The sequence below is a fragment of the Eretmochelys imbricata genome, chromosome 25 (genome assembly GCF_965152235.1).
Source record: "Eretmochelys imbricata isolate rEreImb1 chromosome 25, rEreImb1.hap1, whole genome shotgun sequence".
NCBI classification, from domain to species: domain Eukaryota; kingdom Metazoa; phylum Chordata; order Testudines; family Cheloniidae; genus Eretmochelys; species Eretmochelys imbricata.
In genome coordinates, this window is record NC_135596.1 from 13,183,835 (window position 1) to 13,195,058 (window position 11,224).

Genomic DNA, 11,224 nt, shown 5'->3' on the forward strand with positions numbered 1-11,224 from the left:
GTCCCATGGTATTAATGCGATCCCGCTTGGGACAGTGTTTGTTTTCTTCACACAATGCACAGTCAACCTGTGGAACTCCTTGCCAGAGGATGTTGTGAAGGCCAAGATACTAACAGGTTCAAAAAAGAACTAGTTAAATTCATGGTGGATAGGTCCATCAATGGCTATTAGCCAGGATGGACAGGGATAGTGTCTCTAGCCTCTGTTTGCCAGAACCTGGGAATGGGCGACAGGGGGTGGATCACTTGATGATTCCCTATTCTGTTCATTCCCTCTGGGGCACCTGGCATTGGCCACTGTCAGAAGACAGGACACTGGGCTAGATGGACCTTTGGTCTGACCCAGTGTGGCCACTCTTATGTTTCTGGGCTCCAGAAAGTTATTGACAAAGTGCTCAGAGAAGAGCAGTGAAAATGATCAGAGGAGTGGATTACAAGGCATGTCTCTGGCTGTGTGTTATGCAAACAGTTCCCTTCCTGCTTGTGGCTGGACCTGGGAAACAGAGGGGTTCAATTCCTAATGGATCATAATACCCTTCCTGGGGGAGTCTCCCTCTCCCATGGAAAAAACACTGCTTGGTTTTGCTGGCATAGTATGTAGGGTGTGGGCCAGGTGCAGAGAGGACAGTCCTGGTGCTGGTGGGAGGAATGTCCACACTCAAGGGCCTGCCCCCCTGGTGAACATGCTCACAATCAATGGCTCAAGCTGCTGTAACATTTATTTGAGATGACCCCGAGAGGGGGGGGACAGCAGGCTTTTCTCATCAGCACAGCTTGGGGTCGGGGCTGTCAGAGAGGATCAGTTTCAGAGCGAGTTAAAACCCCTCCTTACCGTGTTGAATTCTGCCCCTCCCCAAACACACGCTCTCTACCCGTCACTCTGGCTTAACCCCCTCCCTAACCTAGTCTCTTCTCCGCTTCCCCCTACCCCCATGCTTTTCACATGGCACCCTTTTAATTGCAAACTGTTCCCCTTCAATAGCCACTCAGACCAACTTCAACGAGGCTTTGAGGTGCCCCCTGTATCCATTGTACCTGTAGTTCTCCCGCAGCAGGGGTTTCACACACAACCCCCCTTCTCTTCCCTTCCTTCGGATTGAAGGAGTCTGTAACAAGCATGAAATCTGGCTTGGCAGGCATTTTTTTGCAGTTAGAACATGTATCCAGGGACAGTGCGGCAGAAAGGCACAGCCCGGGGTCGGGCAACTTTTGACACCAGTTAAGTGTTGATCAAAGAGGCGGTTTAAGTGGCGGGGATCACTTCAATAATGCAATTGATGCCTTCAAACTTTTAAGCTCCTTAAAGGGAGCTGGGAACAGCTGGAGGTCAAGCAGAGATGGCTGGGTGTGCATTCTCTCTCCCAGACTAGCTTGTCTCCCCGTTTATAGCCCTGGATTCCAACCCATATGGAAGCTCGGTAGGAAGCCCCATTATCTCAACGACTTGAGAGCCAAATAGGTTAGAGCCAGGAAAGCACAAGGGAGACCGGACCGCACTTCTGTGAGGTGTTACTTTCTACTGCCTGGAACCTCTCTGGAGCTGCAGACGCAACAGCTGCTGTGACGACACCAAGCCTAAAAAAGATCAAGTCAAAAATTAAACTCACTGAAAGATTTCACTGCTGCATGCACAAAAGGCACGTCAGGGACACAGGGACTAACCTACCAGAGCACACCAGCGGTCAGTCTGTCTGAGCCCTCTGACCTGTCTCCATTAGTACCAGAGCAAGGTGCAAGAAATCCCACAAGGGGACAGGCTGCCCGAGTGAGTCAGTTGTTGACCCATCCTCTGAGCATGAGGGTTTGTGTCCCATTTTACATGTTCAGGCTATGCAATATAATTGTGGATGTTTTTATGGTCCGTATAAATGTCAAATCCCCCTTGGAATCCCTCTAAGCCTCCATAATATCATGTGGCAATGAGTTCCACTGGTTGATTAGGCATCGGGTAGAACACATAAAGTATTCGACTTCATCAGTTTTTAATTCGTTGCCTTTTGAAGGCAAGTTCCTTTGCTGGGAGAAAGGAAATAGGAGAACCCAGATGTCCTCCTCCACTCAGTAAAAAGCCACAGAAAAGGCATTTTTTACACACACGCCCTTTGCAGTCGCTTTGCAAGTGGCAGTTTTAAAGGAAAGTTGCACCCTGTTTTGTATAGTGCCGAGAACCTCAGATTATGAGCAGCGTCCCTGGATGGTCTGTAAACTGCCGGATATTTGAAAAACATCCTGGCCCTAGAGATCCCAGCTCTGATCATGGCCTTGTCGTGCTAGGTGCTGCAGAGACACACAATGAGAGACAGCGCCTGCCCAGGAGAGCTTGCAGTCCAAACCAACAAGGGGTTGGGGAAAGAAAAGACGCTTACCCCCACTTGACAAATGAGGAATTTAGGGAGATTGAGTGATTTGCCCAAAATCACACAGGGGAATTGGTGGCAGGTCCAGGCCTCCTGAATCCCACTTGCCAAGACCCCATGGGCTGGTGCCTCAGCCCATTTCCCAGCTGTCCACCTCGCAAAAACCGGCACACACAGGAGCACAGGGCCCCCGCAGCAGAGAGGCCAGGGCTGGAAAAGGGTGGATCGTTGGCATTCAGAGACCTCAGCGCCAGTCTTTTTGAGGTCTGGGCTGAGCCGTGTTAATGGGGCTGGGTGAGGGAAGTGGGCCGTGCTCTAAGCCATGCTTGGGTGACCATATTTCCCAAAAGGGAAAATGGGACACCATGTGGCGCTAGCCTGAGGTCCATCCCCCTCCCAGCCCCCCGTGTGTGGGGCTGGCCTGAGCTGCTCGCCCGAGCCTTGCACGGCCCCCCCACCGCCCCCGGCTGCTGGCACGGAAGCTCTGTCCTGGGGACTCCAGCAGCACTGGAGACAGGGAGAACATTGCTGTCCTGCGTGGATACGGGCGTAGCGACCAGATTGCTAAAGATTGAACAGAAAAGGGACCCCAGGAGAGTATGGATTCCCCACCTCCCAGCTAGGGTACAAAGCAATAGCAACAGCTCAGCAGGTGCCACAGAAGGAAAATCTGTGTGCTTAGCTGGAACTGCTAATTATAGGCCAATTCCGGAGGGGTTAGAACTAGATCAGTGATCCTGCAGGCTACTGCCCTCTGCAGATACCTCTCCCACGCCCAGCTCTGGTGCGAAGCCCCTAAGAAATCCGCCGAGCAACACTGGCTTGAGGGGCAGGTGGGGGGCGCTAGCCCTCAGTCGTTTAAAAATTGCAATGACACGTATGTCTATAAAAATCGCACCTGCCTGACCATCTCCCTCCTCCTCCCACACCCCTCATTTGTCGCTCGTCTGCTTAGGATGTAAAGATCTTTGGAGCAGAGGCTCTGTCTTTATATGTGTTAGTCACACAACCAGTTCAACGTGGCCCTGGCCCTGAGTTGTGCCTCTGGGAATGATGGTTGGGAGTTGCAAAAGTGCCTAAGGGAGTTAGGTGCCCTTCTGGCCTATATTGTCATCAATAAACTGGGTTATGTTCAGTCCGCCGCAAGCCGGGGGAGCTGCAGTGAGAGATGCTGCTGATTTAATAGGTAGCACTGTGCTGGTTTTTGTTAAGGCAAACGGGACGGGATGTCACGCTCCTCTTCTAACACCACTGTGTTTTCTCTCTCTCTCCTTTGTGTTTCTTCCAGCTGCTCCTCCTCTTAACATGGTGGACAGGCCCTGCTTAAAGCTGAAGGTTTATGTTCGACCAACGAGTAAGTAGCTCAAGTGTGTTGCCTGCTCCCATGTGGGCGATGGGAGCTGGGAAGCTGTGTATGCAGGAGGGGAGAACTCGTCGTACAGAGCTTAGAACCCATGGGTTCTCGACATAGAACCGGGCACGGAGTCTGCCAAGCTTCCCGTTCCTTTTGGCTAGGGCGAAATGCAAGCTCTGAGCAGCTGTGAGTTTATTCATGGTATTTCCCTGACCAGGCTAGGAGCAGGGTGGGAATCTGCCAGTCAGTGATCTTTTGAGTTTGCCCAGCGTGGAGCGCTGGGGGGGTGGGGATTTTACTAATTAAATTTCCCTTCAAGTACAATGGCTTAAACGAAGGGAAAAAAAGATTTGGCAAAACCCCATGCTAGAGACGGAACTGAGCCAAGTGCTCAGATCTAAACAGCCCTAAACTTTGCGCAAGTTCTGACCCAGCCCCAAACGTTCTGGCTCTGCCCCACTTCACCCCAATTCATCGTTGGCTCCTCCAGTCCCTGCTTTGTAAACTCTTTTGTTCTGCCCAGGCTCTTTGAATACTGTAGGGGGCTGTCCCTTTGCGGGGTGCATGATCCACGCCAGGACTTGGGCAACCCCCTGTGTGGTAACATTGGGCAGCCCAGGTGGGAGCTAGAGAAGTAGAGGGGACCGCATGGTGGGTCTGTGTCCAGCACCCTCGAGAAAAGAATCCCTGTCATGTTCATTGCACCGGAGCCCTGTCTCTTCCCTGCAGTGTGGAGATGTTGATCTGGCCCCTTGTACCAGCACAGAAACACACTCAGGAAATACTTCAGAGGATCCTGAGAAGGGTCTGATAAACCTCCCTGCCATTCTGATGCGCAGGGAAAGCTCCTGATCCTGCCTTCCTGGGCCAGATCCTCCTCTGATGTAAATCAGTGCTGATTTCAGTGGTGTTACACTGGTTGACACCAGCTGAGGAGCTTGGCACTGTGTAGGTGCGATGGGTGCTTTGCTCTGCATTCGTTTGCTCTTCCTGGTTTCATTTGCAATGTAAAAAAATCCCCACAGGTCCTCAGGGCAGCCTTAAAAACATTTGAAGGTGGTGGCGAGAATAAAGCCATCCCCATATATCGACCTTGTGCCCACGGGTCACTCGGATGCAGTAGGTTAAAACCCTGGCTATTGTCACAGCTCTGAAGGCGCACTGATGTCACCCTTTTGCCAGGATTTTTGTGTAGGAAGAACGCTCCCGCAGGAGCTCCTCTACCAGCTGAATGGCACCTGAATTCCCAGCACATCAGCCCCGCCAAAGCCTGCAGGAGGCTGCGTGGTACCTCATTCATGCCAGGCACATAACCTGCAAGATGGACGTTTGCCGCTGAGTTCCAAATGAGGGGGAAAAAACAATAATCTCGGCACAGTGGTGACTTTTCAGAATCGAATAACTCAGGCGTTTCAAAAAACAAATTAATAATTTTCTTCTCCTGTTAACATGTAATTAGTGCATGGCAGCAGCTCTCGCTGGGGAAGTGAGGGACCGGCTGCCCTGGTGAAAAGGACATCGTTTCTCTTTGTCATTCGAGCGGCTTTAAAATAAAACCCAAAATAGCGAAGCCACCTAAAAACACATTCTCGTTTTTGGTTGACCTTTGTAGAATGAAAAAAATCTCAATCGATATTGTTAGTATTTTCTTATGCTACCACGAGGGAGCCCCAGCTGAGATCGGGGACCGCACCGTGCTAGGCGTTGGACCAGTACTTAGTCGGAGACTCCCATTGACTTCAGTGGGCTTTGGATCAGGCCCGAAGTCAACCCTTTAGTTATTGTTAAGCGAGATCAAATGAGGATCTGAACTGCCAACTTGTGCCACGGGGTCCTGATCCCAGCAGGTGGATTCTGAGCCCCTGTATGTTCAGAAGCAGCCACAAAGTCTTTGAATGCTTCTGTTCTCTGGGAGGCCGACTTGAGGCAGGGAGCAGGCCTGATTTTTGAAGAGGTGCTGAGCTCCTGAACATTCCCCCTCCCGTTGATTTCAGGTGGCGTTATGGGGGCTCAGCAGGCCACGTGCTGGGCAGCCCAAAACTTTACCTGGCTGAAGGCTCCCCACTAAGTGGGAGTTCGCAGGGCAAGGGGAGTACTCAGTGCTCGCAGGACAGCACCCCGCTGCATGCCGACTTGAGTTACTTAGACTGCAGACTCATGGAGGAAGAACCTGTAACTAGGTGTCTGTGCAGCATCGAGCACGTGGGGGCCCTGCACTTGCGTGGAACCGCCAGGCGCTACTGTAACCCAAACAATAATGGCACAAGTGCGTAAAACCCTGCAAAAGAGCAGCAGCAAAGGAAGAAGAGCAGAGGAAAAGAAGAGACACAAGAGGAGGAAGGAAATAAGACAGCCAGGAGCAAGAGAAAATTGCACCAACGGCTGGGGAAAGCTCTGCTTTTCCTGGCTTCAGGTCTGTGAGATCCTTAATCCAGTAATAAACATAAGAGAGTGGAGCCCAGGGAACATGTTAACAGCTTTAGTCATAATTTAACTTATTCCCTTTAATGCACTTCGCTTTGCTGCCTGATTAGGGTTTTGGATGCTGGATTATTGGAGTGTTATTAAGCAATTGCCCTTTGACCTCCCAAACGTTGGTCCGACTCCAGCTCTGGCCAGAATTACAGGGTGTCAGTCTCCCAGGCTTCTTACAAGTTGGCAACAGCAGTCGGATCTAATCCATCCTGCACAATACCACCCGCATAGTTGGCATACCCTGCTGTCAGGGAGAGGCTTAGGAGAGAATCGGGATGAAATGCCTTCTAATCCCATTTACAGAGCAATAACCCTACCCCTACCACCAGGGTCAGTGCGGGGAGTTCCCGGGCCCCCTCTCCCACACTGCACGGAGGCTGGGAACAAGAGCAGATAAGAGCATGCCCCGGGATTCAAAGAATTTGCCTCCCGATTACCTGTTGTTCAGCTGTTTATATTACAATAAAACATATGGGAAAGACAGATGCATCGTACTGCGTGTGAAATACAGACAGACACATGGCCAGGGATGCATCGTACTGCGTGTGAAATACAGACAGACGCAGGAAGAGAGATAATGGAAATCATAGAAATGTAGGGCTGGGAGGGGCCTCAGGAGGTCATCTAGTCCAACCTAGAGGCAGGATTAAATAACCCTAGACCAGCCCTGACAAGGGTCTGTCTAATCTGGTCTTAAATCCTCCAAGGACAGGGATTCCGTAACCTCCTTAGCTAACCTGTTCCGGTGCTTCACTTTCCTTACAGTCGGAAAGTTTTTCCTAATATCCGATGTAAATCTCCCTTGTTGCACATTAAACTGATTCCTTCTTATCCTAACTTCAGTGGACATGGAGAACAACAGATCCTCCTCTTTATAACAGCCTATTACATAGTTGAAGACTGTTACCAGGTCCCCCCTCAGCCTTCTCTTCTCCAGACTAAACCTGCCCAATTCTTTCAACCTTTCCTCACAGCTCAGGTTTTCTAAACCTCTGATCATTTCTGTTGCTCTCCTCTGAACTCTCTCCAGTTTACTCACATCTTTCCAAAAGTGCGGCACCGAGAGCTGAACACAGGACTGCAGCTGCGGCTTCACCAATACGGGACAATCACCTCATGTCTTGAGCAGTTATCTCATATGTTTTGAGAGGTTGACGGCTGTCCGGTTTGTGGCTTTTTCTCAAGTCCTCAGATCACCAGACTGACAGTCCAGCACCCAAGACCCAGTTGGACACCTCTGGGTCCCAGCCAGCTTTTGAACAACATCTTTGGCGTTGAACTCCATGGGGCTGTCGGGGACTTCATTCCGCAAGGCTCACTGTGCAGGCAGGCAGATATTCCCATAAGTCTGTCAGCCTGGTTTTAATGAAGCAGAACAAAAACATCCTGCACCGCGCACCTTGAGAACATCAGCCCATAAAGGCAGCGACAGAGCCCACCGAGGGCTGAGCTTTCATACCTGCCCAGCTGGTATTTTCATTTCGCATCATTCCCTCCAGGCCTTGCTGAGTGCCCCACTTTCGCTGTCCTGTAGCTGCTGGCTCCAGGCAGCCTCCAAACTCAGCAGCTGCAGTTCCTCGCTGTGGTTTAGCTTAGCTCTCCCGTCTGGCCAATGTGCACAGAACTCCCTTTGCAAGGGCCTGTGTTTGTCTTGGAACTGGGGGTTCCTACGCATGCCAGCATTGCTGCCGGGACTGCACAAGAGTAGGACCGGGTCTCTGCTTCGCTAGCACCTGTCCTCACGCTGCACCGAGAGCCCGATTCAAAGCCCTTCCAAGGAGAGATTGAAAAGACTGGGACTTTTCAGCTTGGAACAGAGACGACTGAGGGGGGACGTGATGGAGGTCTGTAAAATCATGCCTGGTGTGGAGGAAGTGAAGAAGGAAGTGTTGTTGTTTATTCCTTCACATAACACGAGAACCAGGGCTCACCCAGTGAAATTAATAGGCAGCCGGTTGAACAAACAAAAGAAGTATTTCACACAACACAGTCACCCTGTGGAACTCATTGCCAGGGGATGTCATGAAGCCAAAGGTATAACAGGGTTCAAAAAAGAACTAGATACATTCATGGAGGACAGGTCCATCCATGGCTATTGGCCACGATGGGCAGGGATGCAACCGCATGCTTTGGGTGTCCCTAAACCTCTGACTGCCAGAAGCTGGGACTGGACAACAGGTGATGGATCACTCGATAATTGCCCTGTTCTGTTCATTCCCTCTGAGGCACCTGGTACCAGCTACTGTCAGAAGACAGGATCCTGGGCTAGATGGACCCTTGGTCTGACCCAGCCTGGCTGCTCTTATGCCCATGGTCTTCTGTGGGCTTTGGATCAGGCCTCACCTCAGAGGCTTTGCAGAACCTGGTTGCATGGGGAATTAAGCAGCGAGGTTGACTACCAACACGGGGACTAAGGTGCGGAAGGAACCGTTATCATTCAGTGACGGTGCCCAAGGGCTAGGCAGAGCCTGTCTCGACTAGACGCTGTCTCCCATTCCTCTGGCAAGGCTCCAGTGCCTCACGCCATTTTTACCCGCGTCTCAATTAAAGGGAACTGCTCGCAGGAGAAAAGTTACTCACCTGCTTAAGCGTCCCCAAGAGCAGAGCCATAGCTATTTTCTGGGCTAGCACTTGCCAGGTACACGTTTGCAACCCCCTTGATTTTCTGTTTCTGTGGGCCAGATTTTGCCACCTTTACTCAAGCTCAACAGATCTTTCCTGGCTGAAATCAGTGAGCGAGGATGTCGGATCTGGGCCCATTGTTTCCCCTCTTGGGTCTCATTGCTGGTGCCGGGCTCTTACTATGGAATTGCTTTTCCATTCCTTTGATCCAGCACTGCCAGTTCTCACGATTTTACCACGAGGCTCACAATGTCTGAGGTTTTTCTGATTCAGAGATTCCTAGGCCAGAAGGGATCATTGTGATAACAAAATCTGGCCTCCTGTGTCTAGCACGGGCCAGGGGACTTCCCTGAATTAATTCCTGTTTGGTAAGTTGCTAGTGTGGTAAATTACTCCGGATGTCATATGATTATATGAGGATGTTGGCTTTCATTTAAAAACAAACAAAAAGACCCGAAGCTAGAATTCCAGCCCCCGTGGTGGCAGAAGAAAATTAGAAGACGGGACCTGTGAAGTTTCCGGCACAAGAGGCCAAATAAAAAAAGAGCCTAGCGTGCGTTCTTCTTTTTTAAATCTTAAGAGCGTTAAGCCAGTCTCATGACTTCTGAAGGCCTCGCTCTTTATTTTTGAATGCTTGAGGTTGACTGTATTCTTGCTCTACAGCCTAATCACTTTCCGCATGCTGGTTGTATGTTCCTGTTCCCTTTGTTGGTATTTCTATGGATATGATAAATCAAATGAAACAAAGAATAATAATAACTGACCAAACGAAGCCAGGAGAAAGTGGCAGGTGAAGGAGGGAAGCTCCATTGAAATTAAATGCGGGGGGGTGGGGGGAAGGGATCAAGGTGTGAGCAGCTCTAAAATGCAGCAGCCGTATTTTCTCTCCTTTTTTAAAGTGAGTTTAGTTTCCCGGTGTGGATATGATCTGGAACGCCATGTGTCTGGATCTCTTGAAGACAACAAAATCAGTTGGGAAGAAGTTTTCTTTTGATGTGCCCAAGAAGAAAGGATTAGAAACTACAGTGTGTTATGCACACAGCTAGCTACTGACCTTCCTAGATGAAGAGCATGTCTTTGATTATGCAAATTGATTAATGACGCCAAAAATTTCTGAAGGGACCATCAGCCTTCAGGGCTTAAGCCAGTCACCTGATGTAGGGAGCAGATTATCCCACATCATTAACCAATGTCTGGGTTCCTACATCTTCCTCTTATTGTCTGGTGTTGGCCGCTGTGGGAGACAACATACAGGGCTAGTTGGCTCTTGGATCTCTTCCTGTCTCGCAGTTCCTATTAGGATGATTTATTCTTTCACGACATCCATAAGTATGTACTAGGCTCTTCCCAGGGCAGCTAGAAATGCTCATAGTCCCAGCTCCAAAGAGCTTTACAATCTCAGACACCAATTCTGCAATCTCAGTGTTGCGTTTATCGCCACTCTTCTAATATTTGGTGGGTTTCTTTAAAACCCCAGTTCCTGGAATCATATGATTAGGCAAGGCTCTCAACTCATTTAAACACCCTATTAAAGTACGGTTCTCACGTTGCTAGCTATGGAAAAAAGCTTGTAAATGTGTCTCTCTCTCACTCACACTCACACTCACACACACACACACACACACACACACACACACACACGAACCTAATAGTTGTTACTTCAAAATTTCATGATTTCTAAGCCAATCTCAAGATTTGTTGGGAGGTGGGGGCTGACTCCTCATTTCAGAACCCAGGGGGTTGACAACCTTGCAGTTGGATCAGGTCTCTGCAGGCACCACGGATACGATCCAATGCAAGAGGAGCACAGCTCAGACCCCTGGTGGGCCTGATCCTGGGAGAGAACCAAACAATTCTTTGAGGTGCCAAGCCCCCCCTGTTGATCATGCTCAGCACATTGCAGGATCAGGCCCTACAGCTTCCCAGGTGGGCATTTTGTGGTCTGACGTGTCTCTTTTCCTCCCCCTTCACAGATGACTCCCTGTACGAATCTCCGGAGCCTATTTTCACCAGCAATAACTCCTGCTGCAGCCTCAGGGTCCCGCACCTCATCCTCGTGGTACCGGTGTTTTGGACTATTCTCACCTCCTAGCCCCGAGAGGAGAAAACAAAGGAAGAGGGGAGTGGTTTGGCAGGGAAAGGAGGAGAGAGATGGGGACACGCAGGAGAAGAGATGCGTTCTCTCTGCCTCCGGGGAGAATGAACCCTCTTGAGCCAGCCTTTTGCTTTGTTTTTAAAAAGTTTTCTCTTTTTCACAATAACCTTTGAACTGCGACTCCTGAGCTGGGAGGTGGGTTGGGCAGGGACACGAAGAAGGATTTTTTTCCTATCCCGGCCTTATTCCCAGCTCGGAGAATTTTTGTTCCTGGCGTGGATTCACTTGGAAGAAGGCTGCAAAATTTCTACCAATGTACAAA

The 11,224-nt window shown here is 50.1% G+C and overlaps 1 protein-coding gene across 1 annotated transcript in view; it reads left to right on the forward strand.

Moving 5' to 3' along the window:
• Positions 1 to 10,899, forward strand: part of LOC144280181 (ephrin-A2-like) — a 198,035-nt gene extending 187,136 nt beyond the window's left edge. The window contains exons 4-5 of the mRNA XM_077842007.1: positions 3,645 to 3,710; positions 10,781 to 10,899. Of these exons, the coding sequence (XP_077698133.1) occupies positions 3,645 to 3,710; positions 10,781 to 10,899 (185 nt within the window). The remainder of the gene's footprint in view (positions 1 to 3,644; positions 3,711 to 10,780) is intronic.
• The last annotated feature ends 325 nt before the right edge of the window (positions 10,900 to 11,224 follow it).